This window comes from Pogoniulus pusillus, chromosome 2 (assembly GCF_015220805.1).
Source record: "Pogoniulus pusillus isolate bPogPus1 chromosome 2, bPogPus1.pri, whole genome shotgun sequence".
In the NCBI taxonomy this organism is placed as follows: Eukaryota; Metazoa; Chordata; class Aves; order Piciformes; family Lybiidae; genus Pogoniulus; species Pogoniulus pusillus.
In genome coordinates, this window is record NC_087265.1 from 38,280,513 (window position 1) to 38,299,324 (window position 18,812).

Sequence of the window (18,812 nt, forward strand, 5' to 3'; positions counted from 1 at the left end):
TCCTAAGCTATCCACATCTTTGAGATGAAACAAAGCATTGATCTCAGACTTATGGCAAAGGTGCAGGATTATCATCAGCATTGACAGGTGTGTTAGGTAAGTTACAGAAAAGTCTAGACAATACTTGCATGATAATCAAGTACCATCACTTGTCTATGTCAAGCATATCCAGAAGTGGGTGGGATGTATCAGCTGGGAAACATGAACCAGCATGCCCCACTTCTGTCACACTGTAGACCCCCTGATAGAACTGCTGTCACCTTTCAACAGATACACACACTGACCACCTGAGTTTTGGTTGCTTTCTTGTTTTTCTTGAATGGAGGAAGCAGAGGGTAAGATAGCTACTGGAAACAGAAAATACAAAACCAGCATTTCAGAAGATGAAAAAAAAAATTTCTTCTTCCTGACTGCATCTCCTGGTTGCTTCATTTGCCTCTCCCCAAAAATCTCTTTCTGAAACTGTTGAGGCCAGGCAAACAAGACCTGATCCAGGTCTTAAAAGTGTATCATCACAAACTTCAAAATACAACCAAGGGAGAAACGCTGGAAACAGTTACAGTTGTGGTTCCTGGTGGTCCTTCTTGGTAGTCTATGTAACAGAGGAAGACCAGCAAGTTCAATGCTGCTGACTAGTAGCACAAGCTATCCCTAGTAATCAGGACTTAACCTTCAGCACTTAGTCCAGAGCATTCTCAAGCACATAAATGCAATTCATCTGTCAGTTTGCAAGACTGTCAGTTCATTTGTGAAAAGGCAAATAAAGGTGATCTGTTTTCTGAGACAGTTTTTTTCTGCCTCTCTTTAGCATTTAGAGCTGCTAGTTGTGTTTCACCAAGAAAGTGCATCACACTGAATGCAACAAACTCTGTTTCTTCTTTAACTACATTTAAGAGCTAGAGAAAGGACTTCACTTGCTAACACTGGGCAAAGTAACAATCACAAAATAAACTAAAGCTTTGTCCCTTTCTCAAGCCATAAAATAATAAATAAGAATTTGAGATGAAAGCACAAACTAAGTGAGTCACAAGTGCCAGAGCACAGAGTTTCCCCATGTGAAGGACTACAATTTCCATGTGGGTGCAGACATCAGTCTTCTGTGCAGCCTACTTGCAGATGAAGAAGTAGTGCATAGGAAAAAGCTGGATGTATCATGCAATTTAGGTTTAAAACACTGTAATTTTAGTTTAAATGGGTATCCTAAATTATAGGATCTGCCAGGAAAAATAATCCTGCACAATCTGAATTAGCATTTCAGTCCCTCTAAGCTATTATCAATTGTACAAAAGTGAAAACAGTCAGTGAAGTTATAGGGCTGTTGCCTTGCATGTAATTTGGTTGCCACTTTGCAGTGATGTTCTGTGATTTAGCTGAAAAAGAAACCCAAATCTTTTTTATTTGTGACTCAAAAAGAAACATCAGAAGTCTTAAATATATGTCCTGGCTTTTCAGAGAAGAAAAGACATTTAGTATACTGCTGTCTCTCAGGAATTGAAGTCTACTCACCTTTCCTTGACTTAGTCACTGTTAGCTGGTGAGAAGCTGGAAGATGTGGTAGATCCCCCTCTGTACTCTGGATCTATGGAAAAGAGAAGACAAATATTTTGTCAGGCAAACTGGAATATGACCTTGTTCTTAAGAATGCCCAAGCTATACACACTGCACACACAGTAGGTTTTGTGGTTGATTTTTTTTTCTCCAGACCAACAGCCTACAGTGATTGGAGCACATCACAACTCCTTGGACCAACATATTATGTCAAGTACTCATCAATGCTCCCATAAAACAGTGATCCTTAGGACAATACCTCCCACTCACAGCACAGAGTTCCCTTCCGCTTACATTCATCATGCAAAATGATCTGGAAATCACATCCTCTGTGATAACACAGAGAGTCACCAGTTGTCTGAAAACACCTTTGACCACCTTTACACTACTGTTTTTTCCATTCTGCACTCTTAGATCTTCATTTGAACATAGAGAACAAGCAAAATAGATTTAGAAAAATGTATGATGAGTTCAGTACATAAGGACGATCATCTGCTGCCCTATCAACTATTTCCCACAAGCCACCAATCCTCACAAAGGCTCTGACCCTGCCAGAACCTATTGCAGACTTCACCACGCCACTACTCATGGAAATACTTCTTGCGTTTTCCAGTATAAAAAAAGAAGATGAGGCATTCAGATCCATGAAGATTGCAACTGAGAAACTTAAAGCCACATGAAAATTAATCCTATTACTTAATCATTTTGTCAAACATAGCCTTATTAAGAAAGCAGTCCTTAGATAACTGTTCAAACAATGAAAAGAGGATGCCTAAAATCTCAACAGGGAGGTCTTTGTTTAGTTCAAAACCTACAATGTTTCATCTGCTGTGTGCTGCTGAAAAAATCCTAATGGTTCACATGCAACTCTACATGCACAAACCCCCCAGTTTGACTATCCCCAACCTTTCCCTATAAGGAGCTGCCTGCCTAATTTCAAAGTTACCAATCAATGAAATTTTCACCTTCAGTTTTTTATCAACTTAAAAATGCAAAATCAGGATACTGATGGTTTTAAGCCCCAAATAGTATATGGCTAAAGAAGCTGCTACATTGGTATCATGTGTATGGCAGCTACAAGAGTGCATTTTCTCATTTTCAATGATTTAGAGAAATATTTGGCTTGAAATTTACACAATTAGCAAGTGAACTCTTGCACAATAAATCAAAAGGCTTGTATTCTTTTGGGAGATGAAAGCTGTATCAAAGGGGTAAGTCCTCAATTTGCCCAAATGCAGGGTAGCATAGAAGGGACTCACCATGTAAGTTCAGAAAAAATTCACAAAATTTAAAGAAGAAAAAGGACAGAGATAAAAAAAAAAGAGAATAAAGCCAGCACGTAATCTTGCAGGCCTTTCTTTGATCAGACTGGCCTTCCTGAGAAGGTGCCTTGGTCCTCTCAAACCTCCCAGGTCCCAATAGCTACATATACAGCCTCCTATCAGCTAAGCCTTTCCTCATCTAAATACCCTCCACCGCCCGTCCTTGGCTGGAACACAACATCCTGGCTGCATGCACAGCAGAGCACAGCTCCACAAGCACACAGAAACACTCTCCTCTCCCTTCCCGTTCTTTCAGCCAATACTGATGCTAGCAAACGACCTTCGGGACTGTAATTGGCCACTTCAGGAATGGATGTTTGGGGGAAATCCTGCCCTGACTCACTCCCACACTAGCTATCTTCACAGTCACAGACTTCCGAATTTCACTCAAACCTCCGAGGCATTTGTAAGCTTGGAAAAAGCTTCCTTGATATATCTATCATCTTTCTTACTTGTATAAAAGCACTCCAAGCTCTGCTCAGGAACGGGGGGGAGGAGTTATCCTCACCATTTCTAATACACTTTATTGTTCATTATAGTCTGCTTAGAGACACGAGAAAATAAAATCAATCTGCCAGGTACTGTTCTAAAGATACTTCAACAACACCAGATCCCTCCCTTCCAGGGATCTGCAGGCAGTTGATACCTATGTATCACATATAAACAAAAAAGTCACCATGATCCCATGACACATCCCATGTCAACTTGCCAAAACAACTGTGTTTATGCCCTAGCATCATCACAGTGTCAACCAAAACTTAGAAACACACTGCATTTGCCTTGTGCAGAATTCACTAAGTCTTCTTCATGTCCTAACCCTTTACAGTCCAACTTACTCCGAAAGAAAAGGTCATTCCTTTTTTGCTTTTATACAAACTACCTGTTCCAACTTTGTACAAGGAAAAAAAAATGGACTTCTCTTATGGAATATGTAGCAAAATGCATTACCACTCAGACCCCCTCCCACTGTGACAATGCAAACTGAATCAAGAATATTATTTGGATGAAAGCTACGCCATGAAAATAAATAACTCAAATTCAATAAATAACTCAAAATACACTGGGTTTCCCCTCTCAACTGGTCCAGTAGACGGCCACACGTGGGTGAGGACACACAGACACAAAAAAGGGGCAGGAACTACAGCAGACTGCGTTACCTTTTTCTACTTAATGAGTGTCTTCAACCACAATAGTGGTTGATCTAGAAGAGCTCGTAATGACAACATGACACTAGACACAAAATATACAACATCATCACTTCATCATTCACTGTAAAACTCTGGGAGTTTTCTGTTTGCTTGTTTCCTTCACTCGTTTCACCAAGTAAATCAAAATACTTCATTTTACATATCTAGTTCACATAGACAAAATAAGTTAACTGCTGAACTCCTAAGAGCCACTTCAGAATCTGTCCACAAAACTATCTCCTAATTTAAGTTCAGACAAAATTTGCAATTCAAGGTGTGACTCTATGCAAAACAAAATGCATTCATTAATTTGTAGGCTGCATGTTAACTAGCCCAATAAACAAATAATTTACAGGAATCTGGGAATTAAAATCCCCATGGGGCAATTAGCAATTTAAAAATGGATACATGCATTTATGAAGATATTAAAAGGCAGCTAGTACAGAATTTGCAACTAAGCAGTCACCAAAGGCACAAACAGTAACTTTCCAGATAACAAACAAATCAGCAAACAGTAGATTGTTATCAAAAACAAAAGTCACACCTCACTATACATGATGGCTTCTTTGCCTTTCCTGTAGTAGCAGTCTTACTCCATAGAATCAATCATAGAATCATAGAATCAACCAGATTGAAAGAGACCTCCAAGAACATCCAGTCCAACCTAGCACCTAGCCCTAGCCAGTCAACTAGACCATGGCACTAAGTGCCTCATCCAGGCTTTTCTTGAAGACCTCCAGGGTTGGCAACTCCACCACCTCCCTGGGCAGCCCATTCCAATGGGAAATCACTCTCTCTGGCAAGAACTTCCTCCTACCATCCATCCACAAACTTATCCTTAATCAATAGCAATTATTAAGCTGAATTTACTTTTAGACACAAAAAATAATGACTTCCAGCTATAAATTTAAACAAAATAAAGTTTTTAAAGTAAAGCCTTTTATATACAGAAAATTTAACCTGGATTTATTTCACATGAAAAGTTCCTAGCAGTTATGCCAGTGATTGTAATTATCTCAGCTGAATGAAAAAAAGAATGAAAACTTTCCTACTGGCTCTCACCAAAACCAACAACAGCAGCAGCATCAAAATTCTTTCATTAAGGAGATCAGTCAAAGCAACCTATGAAGCAAGACTGACAATTGTCCTATCACTTGGGAAATACTCCTCGAGAAAACACTGTAAAGAGCACAGGAAGGAACATTCCTCTGCTGGCAGCCAGCAAGTTATGTAAACTCTATGCAAAAACAAAGTCACGTATCTCCACCTACCTCTTCCATCTCAAAGGAGTCCTTCTGCTGCACCATTAGATTCATTATGGATGGGTTTGCAAGGGGAGCACAGGGGTCTTTTCCTAGTAATGCCGAGGGCAGCTTTTGCGTTGAGGCGCTGCTGTTGGATGAACTGGAACTGCTGTTGAGGCTTGGCAAGTCTAAAAGACCAAATTCTTCACACGGTCTATCCTGGGCACTTGCTGACCTGCTGTTCTGTACATCTGCTGGAGGCACAGCACCCTCTTGTTTATCATCAGTTCCAGCAACAAAGTTTGCAGGTTTATGCGTGTCCGCAGCATTTGTCTGACTATTGGCTATCTCTTCCTTCACAGTAGCCAAAAAAGAGGATGAGTCCCTCTTTTTACAGTGTTTTGGTAATTTAGATTCATTTTTAACATCACTTTCCTCACTCCCTGGTTCTGCTAGACTTGTCCCTTTTTCAACAGGTGAAGGAGTTGAGCAGCTGCTACCATCAGCTTGTTGCGTGCCATACAAATTGAGCTTTGACAAAGTCTTCATTAGCCGACTTGCTGTATTGCTGCGATTTAAAGGAGGAGGGCTGGATGCCTCTTTGCTGGAAGACACTGAATTCATACTACCAATTTTCTGCAGAGGAGTCCCAGAGACTTGAGAATACAAAGAAGAAAAAGCATTTGCCACAGTAGTAAGCACTTCAATTTGACGGAAACGACCTGTACAAGAACAAAACATAAGGCAAAGAGTTTACGAGGGCATACGCTGCCATTGCATCCCAGAGCTGTTGATCTGTCTATCTCTACACGATAACTTGAAGTCTCAGAGGCAGCTCTTCATATCTGAAGAGGGAATTTTCATTCATTCAAACATCTTCACACCCACACTCCCTAATCTCCTCATACTTACATCAAGGGCCCTAAAGCCTGACTGAACACTGCCTAGTCCTATAATATGAAAGTGATACCACATGGCATGGAAAAAATGGAAAAGCCATTTGCTTTGGAAGGTACAAAAAATGGAAAAGCCATTTGCTTTGCAAGGTACACTTTGCAAGAGTACCAAATGTACAGGAAGATCATGGGAAGCTTTCACAAAGTGAAAAAGGGACACAGGTACAGAAGCACAAGTTAGTTTACAAAGTGCTCGGAAGAAAAGGGTTACTCATATTGCACTCTCCTTCTAAAACTACAAGAGGACATTTCAGCTAAGCCCTCATTTCAAACTCATTACTGACCTAACAAAGATCCTGTCCAAGTCAATAGAAATACTGGCCCAAATTTCAACACTGACAGTGTAGAAATAGGTCACCACTGACAGCTTTCAAAAATCCCACCCAGATACTGAAGAATACAAGAGACAGAGGGATCCTGCTATTTCTTTCAGTGTTCAAAAGCTACAACAGAAGACAAGCTTAGGAACCAGAGACGGGAATGATACCAAAACCAGAAGGCAGCGTATCTTATGGGATGCCCTTCATTTCCACCCCCCACTACAAATCCCTTCCCCCTCGCTGCAAGATGTGCAACACTGAGGGTCGCCACTTGTCATATTTAAAACCAAGCAAGAAGCTTATTACTGATCCTGACTTATTAGGCCTTTAGACTGTAAAGAATGTTTGCCAGAATATTAGGTATACATGGTCTTTTGGGGGTTGCAAACTTCAAAAATGAATTTTGCTTGAAAACCATACTTACTTGTTAAAGCAAAATTTGGATTTTCCACTTCCATGCGCTGTATTTGGGCATTCAAGAACACTTTGATATCTATCCCTCTAGCAAACGATGATGAATTAAAGAATCTTGCTGGAATTTTTGAAGCAATATCTGGTTCATCTCTTCCAAAGCCAAGGTTATAGAGCACTTCTTCAGGATCCTCCTCATAAAGCTCCAGCAATTCAGAAACGCTACATAAATCAAAAGATGTTTATTGTCTACTTGTCTCTTTTTAAGACCCAGTCCTTTCCCTCCAACTGCTAATTCAACCCAGTAGCTATCTTGGCCTATTGAACTTTTGGCTCCTACAGCTTGGTTTACTTTAGGAAATAATTACAAGGGGCCTCTGCATTTGAAATTCTGGTTCCCGTCACCACAGCCATCAGCCCAGATATATCTTAGATCTGATCCTGTAATTTATGAAGTCAGCCTTTATTCTGCAGAGCTCCAGTTTTAAAACACTGATAAAATTTCAGACGTTTAGGCCTACTTTTGAGTCTTTACTGCAAACCACAACTGAAAACAAACAGAAGTTTTTCAAGCAACAGAATGAAATTCCCTCCTCAGCTACTACATGCAACAACGCACATAAGCCAAGTCTGTATAACTGAAGAACAGAAGTAAGTTTTGCCAGCAAAGCACAGTCAATTTCCACTGAACTGTGCCATGACCTTCAGAGTGTAGTACTCTTTTACCTTGAAACAGTTGCACTGCTTTTTCCAGATCCAGTGGAGTTCATACTTCGCCCCCTCTGGTGGAACTGCAGCCTCCTCTCCTTTGCCACCACACCATTGCTGTCAACACAAATGGAGAAGACCTCTGTGATAAACTGCTTTCCTGAGGAGACTCAATCCTTGGTCTCAGAGAAGAGCTAAGCCAGTGCTGCTGAATTTCTCTTTTCCCCATCAGTGTTATCTGGTTTATATTAGCCATGTCACTTATTGAAATACAGTAACAAAAGTGAACCCTGGGATGCCTCAGTACAAATGTACATAGACGACAAGAACTTCAAGGCAAATGTAAGCTTGGAAAACAAATCCCTCATCTCCCCTTGCTGCTCCACCCTTCTTGATCCCATCCATGTCCAGTGAGAAAGACGAACCTTAGGTAGGTTTCCCTCCTCTGTTGTCCCTGTGTTGCTGCTTTCTCTTGCAAGACCACCTCTCCATGACAGGGCCACCTCTCCATGCCTCTGATATGCAGTTACTGCTCAACCTCAGCTATCACCCACCAGCAAAGCAAGGCTGTGAGCTGCCCCAGAGATGGCCAAGGGCTCCAAGTTGGAGGAAGCTCCAACCCAGGCTGCTGGCCAATCTCTTTCCCAATTCAAATTATCTCCTCCCTGCATCTGGAGAGACCATCGCAACATGATTCCTTGGGCTCAAATATAATACCACCGCAAATCTCTCATCTTTCCAGGTGAATCTTATTGTACAAAACTCTCCCTGTACCGGAGGAGTCTGTCTCAAATTCTTCTTTCCCCAACCCCCACCCCACTGCCAAACGACATCTGCTCTGAAAGGCAAAACTCATTTTCCCTTGAAATGTCTGAAATAGTGAAGGATCACCGAGACAAAGAAAGTAAATCATTCTAAGTTACTTAGATTTGTCATTCCTGTTTTCCTCCTGCTACCCCAAAATCTATGTCAAGTGTGCCAGAAGAATAAAATTCTGCTTCTAATTTCCCACACACGCATTTCCCAATGACTGGTTCTGTGTTATCTGCATATTCTCTTTCCCTCCCACATAAACATACATGAGCTGAATACCTTTAGCTCTGAGGTAGCCTCCACAACTTGCACTGTTACCTTTCCCTCCCACCCTCCAGCAGAAATATTTCCCTGAAGTAAACAAGAAAAAACATTTACCATGTTTCCACCTGGGTATCACTCCGTAGATGATTAGCTGTAGAAAAACAAGAAGTTATACACGGACCTCTTCAGAATCACACTTCCCACACCAGTATGGAGAAGCAGGCAGTGAGCATGTTTACCAACACTCCCACACAAGCCAGATTTTTCTCTTCCTATGTAAATATTCATGTCAAGGGTTTCTACTATACAGCTGATGTAAAGATGATCTGGCTTATTCAGGCTTTGTTTCACATAAGATCTCACATGGGCATATATTTACATACTGTCATTAATCATATTAATGTGTGGTAAGCTAGTAACTGTATATATACCATTTATCACTTGCAATTGAAGATGTGATTACAAGCTGCCTGGCTGTTCCCTGACAGGAAGGGGAGGAGGAGACATGGGCATGTGAAGATTCCTCTAGTGGAGGAAGTAAAGGACATAAGAAGTGCAGCTGGCTCCATGGCAGGTACTTAGACTATAATCATCACTCATCAGATTGACTGCTCTCAAAGCCAGGCAGGACCCCAGTTCCCTAAGCTGTGCAATCCACGGACAAGAGATAGTGAAGCCTGTGGTGCTGAAGCAGCCGCCCTCGGAGTCAAGAGAGCTCTGCAGGGAGACCAGCCAACAGGCACCAAGCACCCAGACACCAGCCTCTAGCAGGGAAGTCTGCATCTTCTGCAGCTGGATCAGCCTTGCTTCACATAGGAACATCTCAGGCATCATTATTCTTTCTGAAACTCAATACCCTGTCAAGTCAGAGAGTTGACTCCACCTTTGTATTACGGGTTCCTCAAAGAGTCAACTCAAACTTGCCCCAGGAGATAGGCAAAAAGCACATGGTATTGCAGCCCTTAGAATTAGCTACAAAATGAGCAAAGTGAAGTCAAACACACTGCCAGAAAAAACAGAGCCCTGCATCCCCACTCGCTGTGCCAGTAGGGTACAGCCAGCAACTGAGCACAAAACATGGAAACCTCACATCTCTCTTCTTTTCAGAGGCACCACAAAGGAATTTAAATGTGTAAGAAACACGGATGCCACAGATCTTCTGTCTTCAAAAAATATTCTTGAATAGTCTACAATGAAGGTGAGCCTAACTATATGGATTGGCTGGTGACTAGTTTGAACTGTTGAACCATGTTTTTTAACAGCTCAGTGGAGGGCTGAGGCTAGAAACCCTGCCCAATGCCCTCTGCACCATTCACACAAGGCTCTGGTTTGTATCTGGATTCTGGTAGTCCTAGATGCATAAGGGCAGGCCTTTCACACCAGACTTAAAGGGGCTGTTTGTCTGCCAGGGCATACAGTGCTTCTCCAAGCAGCTCTGTTGTCCCCTTGTTCTCAGATAGGAAGCAAATCCCAGCAGAAATACCCAAACCCTTACCCAAGGGAAAAACAAAACAAAAAAGAACACCCCAGTCATCAGTTCTAGTATTGGGACTTCTGTGATGCAAAAAGGAAGGAAACAACCTTGTGCCTAAGGCTGAAGGCTCATAAAACAAGAAATACTTGGGAATAAGAAGAAAAAAATGCAAAGAAAGAAGTGATGTTTTAAAATGTAGTGATTCTTGGGCTCTCAAGTCGTACGCTCAGAGCTTGGATTATCATTACAACAGAACCCTTCCTAGGAAATCTCTGTACTGCAGGCAATCTAAGCAAAAAAAGGCTGTCAGAAAGAAAATGTAATCCTATTTAATTTATTGTAATAAGGGACTCATTTACTGCCTCTCCATAATTATCAGCTCAAGGTCAGTATCAGATCAAATGTCTTTCTAGAAGTCCTGAATCTTTAAATTAATATTAAAGATATTTCCTTCCTCTAGGCTCTGCCCCACTACTTGGACACCACCAGCAAGACTGCTATGGAAGAAAGAGCTTTCTATTGTAAAAGTTCTGACACTTTTCAAATGCTGCAGTTCAAAAAACACATTAAAAGCTAAAAGAGCTGAGTGGCTTTGCCTTTCTTTTCAAACAATAAAACCAGATACAGCTTTATATCCCCTATCCTGAGAAAATCCCAGCCAGTCTGTGAGATCATATTTTGACATTTTGTTTCAAGATGCTACTGTCAGAACAGGATCCACAGTGCTTTTGTTTGTTCGTTTGTTTACGGACACCTCTAACCCATAATAAACAGAAAGGCTAAAAGTCTTTCTACAAAGAAGTCCACCATGAATAGTCACATCTCCTTCCCCTTGAAAACGGGAAAAGAAAAGCAGCTAGTGACAGCAAAGTGCATATGGTGGCTAATCCAAAATACTCAGCTTTGATGCTTTTCATGTTTAAAAGCACTTAGCCCTTAATGGGTTTGCCTCTTGACTGACAGAACTTCATTCCTTCTTTCAAAACCCCCTACATGCCACTCCCAAGGGATTCTGTGGAAATGGGGTACACATGGCTGCCAAGAGCAGCCCATGGACAAGAAGAACAAGAGGGGAAACCACTTTCTCAGAGCCTCAGTGGGTGCTCCAGGCTATGCTGCTGCTGTGGCCATTAAAATAAGAAAGCAGATGCGAATTCGAAGCTGCCACTGACCTTCTACCTGGACCAGAATATTTAGCACCAGCAACACTCTAATAAACTCAAAAAAAAAAAACCAACCTTCCTGCATTTTCCTACGTGCATCAAAGTGGTTTTCTAGCCTTTGGCCAGAAGGGAAATGCTTTTAAAATACATATATCAGATGACCAAACATCATTTAAAAATGTTTTTTTCTAGAAAGAGGCATAATCCTGCCACACCCACCTTCAGCTCCCAGGGACAAGTCATCTTCAAAGCTTCCTCCATTTCTTACCAGCATGCCTGAAAACATACAGTTAGCAGTTCAACTACTAGAATGCCAGAGTGTTTTCCTTCCAACAGCTCAAGCAAAGATACTAGCAAGACATTTTAGTTGATACAACAGGATATAACCAAACAACGTCTATAATCCCCGCATTACTCATACAGCAAAACCACTCTAACAAGACAGAAGTTACATGTGAAAACACAGAAAAAATATCCTTAAAGAGAACATCTAAAACACTGCCCTGTTTTTGTGCTCAGAAACAAGCCCCAGTCAACCTGCAAGAAAATTAATTGCAAGTGGGAGTCTGGAGGTACCACCCAACACAACTGTGCCTTCTGCTGCTACATTTTCTATCTTCCAGACATCTTACCAAGGAGATCCAGAGTCTAAGTCCAGCTTAGCCATTCCCCTCTCTTCCTATATGACTGAAAACTGAAGTGAAGACTCCAGCTACAGCAAGTAATTCCTCTGCACCCTGTCACTACCTGCACATTCTCACTGTACTTTGAACTTTATTATTCAGGCCTGCTCAGATAGTAAAATTTTCAGGTGTGGCAACCAGAGCTGTTAAGAGACAGAGACTGCCTAATGCTCACGAGTACAGAGAGGAAATTACAACCTCCCCGTTCTGCACAATGTGGAGGCTTTTTTAACTCTCCAGAAAGACTTATTCAGGATCTTTTCCCCCTTCTCCAGTTTCCCAGGCACAATTGCTCTGCAGTGAAAATAACTCAGCAATGACAACTGGCTGTGGTTTATGCTGCTGCTGAAAACCTGAGGTCTCAGGTGAATGTCCACAAAAGCACAGTTTCCACAGCAAGAGATTTCAGAAGGTAAAGTCTCCTTACCCTTCAACAGAGGATTGCTTTGCTCATCCAAGGAGGCTCCCAGAGGCGTTCTGAAACCACAGAAGAGATTAATACTACTTGAAAAACTTGCTGCTTCATGTCCTTCCTTACAGTGTGTAATAAGCTTGTGATAGCAGCAGTTGTCCCTCCCTCCGCCCCCAGAAAGCACAAACATCTGAGGACTGGCAGTAACTTCCTAAACAATCCCCAGCCCTCTGAACAAATATGCCTTGTAGGGAAAAACAACAAAAACAGGTTAAGAATAACTCCAACACTGAAACACCCAGCAGTGGTAAAGCTTTGGGGTCAGCAGCCCTCTGTCAAGGAAAATCAAGGGTTTCTTGGCAGAACATCCAGAAAATGAGTGTGGATCTTGAATGGACTAATTCAATTTCATTTATATGACCATTTTCCTACACACCTAAATCTGGAGAGGTGAAAAGGTGGTTTTGGTGATCAGGAACAAAACAAAAATCTTGACAGCTATGTTAGCTGTCACTTGCCGGTTCTGACTCCTCATAGCCTCTTCACGTTGGCTCTCATTTGGATAATGCCAAGCCCTCCTATTGCTGCTACCTGAGGGACTGGGGATTTGCTGCACCTCACAGTCCCCAAAAGAAGCAGCAGAAGCCACACAGATGACAGGTCCAATCCCTCTCTGCATTCATGCTACATTTGTTGACACTATCTGGATGTTTCCACATCTTGTCTCTGAGGCATGTTGAACCAAAAGCCTGTCACTAATAGGTAGTGCAGCATTAATTCTCAAAGCCCAAACTAATACAGAAATATAATATTCATAAAGAAGAGGAAAGCAGATTATTTATGTGCCTATATTATGTATGTATCATGCAGGTTTTTAATCAGCCAAACACACAAACCTGCACAAAGACCTAAATGTAAACAGTGCTCTGATACAGCATTTGTTTTGGTGCCATGGCCAAATTAGGCAAGGAAAGTTTGCTTCTGCTTTCTAACAGACCTTGCACTTCACAACCTTATTTTTCTTTCCCCTCTGAAAAGAGTTCACTCTTTCCACATATGGCCTGCTGATAGGGAGCAAGCTCACTTCAATATGCCTTTTCCAAAACAAAGCAAAGCCCCACTATGGTGAGACGTCAAGGCAAACAGCCAGAACATTCAGGTACACAAGCACGTTTCAGGTGACAGGACAGACTCTACTGAGGCTCAGATCTCCCAGGTTTCTGTCTGCCTGTCTTGTTAAGGTTTGAAAAACTTGTGACATATTGTCTACATCTGTAACGCTACAACAAGCCTTATATTCTGAGGGAATAACTATGCTGGTTGTTTACTTTCTGCCTTTGGTGGGTGCGCTCCCATTCTTCTCCTTCTCTGGTGGCTACTTGCATGTCTCTACCTTTTCAATGCAGAAACTTGCTCACACTGACTTCTGACAGTCAAGGTCAGCGCTGTGCACTCCAGCTAGCAGAAAACAGTAAAAACAAACACCAAAACTGGCACTTTATTGCAGAAATTAAGTTCATTACCTCTATAACATGTTAGCAGCTACCAGAAAAGCAGCCCTGTCAACCACACATCTGCTGCCATGTTAGCAGTACCGTACAAAGGCACAGCTGTCTTTTACCCCCTGCCTTTGAAAGATCTGCATTTAAGAATTAGACAGAACACAAGCTTTAACAAGGGACAAGTAACCACACAAAAATCCTTTTGGACAACAGCAGAGACAGCTCTGCCATTCTGCATCAGGCTGTTTTTCACCAGTAAGGCCCATGAACCAGCTCAGCTGGCTGTGTCTCAGCGTGCACTCAGGAAGGTTAGGGTTAAGACATCCTTCCACTTGCTGGGCCCTCAGGATGAGGTCTCCCCACTGGAAGCACATCCTGGTAGGTGTCCAGGACAATCTGGCAGCCTTTGCACAGTAGCTGTGGAGGTCAGCAGCAAACAGAGGGCAGCCAGAGCAAAGAGTGAGTAAGCAGATGTATGCCTGGGTCAAGGGATCCTGGCATTTTCCACTTGCATTCACATATTTATGATTGCATTTTAACATATATGACAATAACTTCTCTCGTCATCGATATACAAAAGAACTGAATAAACTCTCAATGCTCACATTGCTGTGGGACATAGGTACTGGACAGGTAAGTGGAACATATGCAACCTAAAGGCTTCCTCCCATCCCAGAGGTATGGCTGCTCAGCTACTGGCTGTGGTAGGATGGTCTCCAGGAAGAAGACAAGAGTTTTACACTTGAACATCGAAATGTTTAAAACTCAGCTTTTAAAGCCTTAACTGGGCAGGAGCCACTGTTTATTTTAAATGTGAAGCAAAACAAAAAAATCTCTTCTTTCCAAGGTATTTCAAAAATTCACTTCCTGCATATCTAGAGGAGATGGATCCTAAATACCTCTTGCATTCCCCATCATACTGGCAGAGTTTAAATACACTCAAAATAATACATCACTGCAGAGCTGACCCAAAAAAAAATCTTCATTTCTATCCTCCTAACACAAACACTTGTGTTTTCTGACTTGGCTTTACAAGAGTTAAAATGGATAACATTTTAAAGTGTGCTTATTACTTCAGAATGCTTTTTCAGAATGTCAGGTATATCAGGAAGAGAGCAAAGGATGCCATTCTCAAAGGCACTCAATTCATGAAACCAATGAACCAGAAGCTTTGGGTAACATCTGACATTTCTCAAGCCTCCCTAATCCTCATCAGAGTTCAATACATACTTCTTTTATTTTGCTGTTGAAAATTTAGGCTCGAGGTGAGGAGAAAGTTCTTCACTGAGAGAGTCACTGGACACTGGAATGGGCTGCCCGGGGAGGTGGTGGAGTCGCCGTCCCTGGGGCTGTTCAAGGCAGGGTTGGATGTGGCATTTGGTGCCATGGTCTAGCCTTGAGCTCTGTGGTAAAGGGTTGGACTTGATGATCTGTGAGGTCTCTTCCAACCCTGATGATACTGCGTGATACTGTGTGAAAACACATGTGTCTACCAAGCTAAGTAGCATGGGTTATTAGGAACCCTCCTCTGTCCTCCAAGGCCGATGTGAAGCACAGATGCCAAGTAATAAGAGCCCCATACCACTAACATGAATACCAAGGGACAGCTAGTAATTCCTTTTATCCATGCTATAACACTGTCAGTGCTTTTAGAAACAAACAAAGGAATAAATCTTATAAACAGATCTACTTAATGCAGCGGATTGATATTAAGTTTTTTTTGCGCTGATGCCAAGTCAAACAAGAAACTGGGATTTTAAAAGTGACAATATTCTTCTGATGTACATTGCATAAGAGCTTATATAAACTCAGACAAAATGGATGAGTGGTTTTAGAAAATATGTAACAGAAAATATACTTTTAAGTAACTGAATGTTCACTTGTAGTAATGGTTATGCTTTTGCAACAGAACTACCTTGTAAGAAAAGAGGTTTTGTGATGGACCAGAAATAGAAGCACAGTCTGCCTGTGTTTTGCCATTGTAGCAATAAAAGCTCCACAGCAAAGAAAGGTATTAACAAAGAAGAATTTTCAAGGAGGGCAACAATTGTAAATTTCACAACAACTGTGTCCTTTTTAAAGCATTTTTTCAAGCAAGGCACTCTATCTGTAGAGCTATTCTACCACCCATTAATGCTGTCCTCTTTTTCCCATATAAAGTTATCAGAAGACAATCAGTTCAGGATTTCTATAAATAGCATCACTTTACAGCAGTGTAAGTTAAATAATCATTTTATCAGGTCCATAAAAGTTCACCACTTCAGGCAGCTGGGATCATACCTCCCAGACACAAACCCTGCATCTTAAGTCTAACTTCCTTGCCAACAGCTTGGTTTAAGGAATCTCAAAAAAAAAAAAAAAAAAGCCCAAATTTTATCTTTCTGAGGAGAACACAAGATTCTTCTGAAAAGATTTACAACAGCTCTTTAAAAGACTTCTGTGAAAGGACCACAAGGGGTTTCACCAACCTCCGTTACCCACATTTACATCTCCGTATCAGCAAAATGGTAAATTCATGCATTATTTCCTTAAGTGTAAAACACAGAAACAGAGTATAGAGTAAGATTCTCAGATTTTGGGAATTAACTGCCTGAGATACAGACACATTCCACAGAAGCATTTGGTGCCAGTTACCAGAGCACAGAAATAAAACTGCAAGCTCTGTGTCATTAGTCAAGACTTCTGATCTTCTATCAAATGTTCACATTGCCAGCTTAGTTTTGAGCAATTCCTTAAATTTTGTATATAAATGCTGGGAATCACAGGACCAGGGAAGGTTCTAGACAGAAATCCTGCAGACACGGAGAAAAGTGGCACTGCAGCATTAAGAAGAATTTCTCCCTCAGGGGCCTCTTCCTCCTGCACTCCTCCATTTTTGTGCTTTTCACTCAAAAAAATACTTCCAATAAAGCATGAACTCTAACGCTTATTTTAAAAGATATATTCTGTTAAAACAACAGGACACTTTGTTAGGACAACAGGTAAAGTCAGAAAATTCTTCCATTCTGGAAGAACACCTGGTCAGGTCTGAACATCGTATTTTAGGAATACAGTATGATTTCAAGCCTCTAGGTGCCAACACCTTCTCCAAGAAACAGCCTGGAAAGACCTTAATAAAACTATAATAAGGATTCTGCAGTTGTGAAACAACTCACACTTATCAGAGTAAGCGCAGTCAGCCACTTACTGGATCATAAAACCACAAAGGCACAACTAATTTCAGAAGTAACTTTTAATCTTAACTTAGCTGCTTTCAAAAGCAGAAGGAAACCAGAAACATCAAGTAGGTGAGATCTTGAAATGTCATTGCTAGCTACGGCACAGCTAATAGTTAGCTTCTCCAGATCAACTCTAACTCCAACAACTGAATGGAGAAAAAAGACGTGACAAAAGCAGCTACTACTGGATGCAGCCTCTATGCTTTTATGTGCCTGAGGATGAAGACGTAACACCATCACACCCTATTCTAAACACCAAGCAAGCACACTGTAACAGTACCAGAAACATGGAATATATATACCACATCTCAATTAAGGATGGCAAGACATCGGGACAGACATGGATAAATCTAGTCAGATTAAATCGTGCCATCACTGAAGAGCCCTAGGTACAGAGGCCACTGCCTTTGAATCTGCTGCAAATCTCAGGCAAGACAACAGAAGAGGCTTTAAACTAGAGCTGCTCAGTGAGAAATAGTGCAGCTCCTAAAACAGTGCTACTCTCCTTATTCTCAGATGACTTCTTCGTACAGTGACTGCCTTCAGCCTCATTAACGAGACACTAAGGGGACAAAAGATGCCAAAAAGCAGCTCATCTCTATCCCTAAGTACGCACGCTACCGCTCCCCATGTAACTTCAGATGAAGGCAAAACCTATGCAGTATCAAGCGCTACTCTATACTCCTGGAAGGCTCCTGACAGCACCAACGCCAAACACGGCTCAACAGCAGAGATGACCACTAGCCCATCTGGGAGGACGAGATGTGCTCCCCTCCGTGATTTATGAATCGCCTTGCTCGTCACCCCGCTTGAGGGACCGCGGAGCCACGGGCTCCGGTTCGCAGCCGCGGCCAGCAGCCGACGTCAGCCAGAGCGGGAGCCGGAGCGGGGCGACAGGGGCAGGTCCGGCGGCAGCACCCACCTGCAGTCCTTCAGCCATATCGCGATCTTCTCGTTGGGGACGCTGTGGCCTTAAGGGCAGGGCAGAGGAGAAAAGCCGACAATCAGTAACAGCCCATCCGTCAGGAACGGCGCACCGCAGAGCTCCGCGGCCGCCCGCGCTGCCAGCCTGCGGGGGTCCCAGGGGCACGCAGGCTGCCGGCGGGCCCCGCCGCCCACCTGGCACTTACCTGCTTCTGCGGCCAGAGGCAGGTCTTCGCCGGCAAGATCCTCCTCCTCTTCGTCCTCTTCTTCTTCTTCTTCCTCCTCCTCCTCCCCGTGGGCCAGCGCTGCCGCCGCCGCCGAAAAGTCCTCCGCTTCCGACGCCTGCCAAGAGTCCCGGCTCTTGGCCCAGGCCTTCCTCTTCTGGGTCGCCCCTTGCCACTCCTCCGACGCCGAGGGCTCCTCCATCGGGATGGCGGCGCCGGCGCGGGCTTTACGCCGGGAGGCGAATGCCGGAGAGAGCCAGCCTGCCGGGGAAAGGGGAGCCGAGCTGTACCATCCGTCCAGCGATCGGGGACGGGCCACCGGGGCCGCAAGGCCACCTTCCCCACAGCCCCGCGGGAGCGCCGCCGCCCCGCACTCACATCCCCACACCCACCCGCGATCGCACCCCGGCCCGCCCCCAGACCCACTCACCGCCGCCCC

At 42.9% G+C, this 18,812-nt stretch overlaps 1 protein-coding gene across 1 annotated transcript in view; it reads right to left on the reverse strand.

Annotated features, from left to right (window-relative positions):
• ITPRID2 (ITPR interacting domain containing 2) overlaps positions 1 to 18,575 on the reverse strand; it is a 41,320-nt gene extending 22,745 nt beyond the window's left edge. The window contains exons 1-9 of the mRNA XM_064161702.1: positions 18,356 to 18,575; positions 18,148 to 18,196; positions 12,521 to 12,570; positions 11,630 to 11,686; positions 8,888 to 8,924; positions 7,715 to 7,813; positions 7,002 to 7,210; positions 5,329 to 6,023; positions 1,507 to 1,579 (exon numbers count right to left, since the gene is read on the reverse strand). Of these exons, the coding sequence (XP_064017772.1) occupies positions 1,507 to 1,579; positions 5,329 to 6,023; positions 7,002 to 7,210; positions 7,715 to 7,813; positions 8,888 to 8,924; positions 11,630 to 11,686; positions 12,521 to 12,570; positions 18,148 to 18,196; positions 18,356 to 18,575 (1,489 nt within the window). The remainder of the gene's footprint in view (positions 1 to 1,506; positions 1,580 to 5,328; positions 6,024 to 7,001; positions 7,211 to 7,714; positions 7,814 to 8,887; positions 8,925 to 11,629; positions 11,687 to 12,520; positions 12,571 to 18,147; positions 18,197 to 18,355) is intronic.
• Between the last annotated feature and the right edge of the window lie 237 nt (positions 18,576 to 18,812).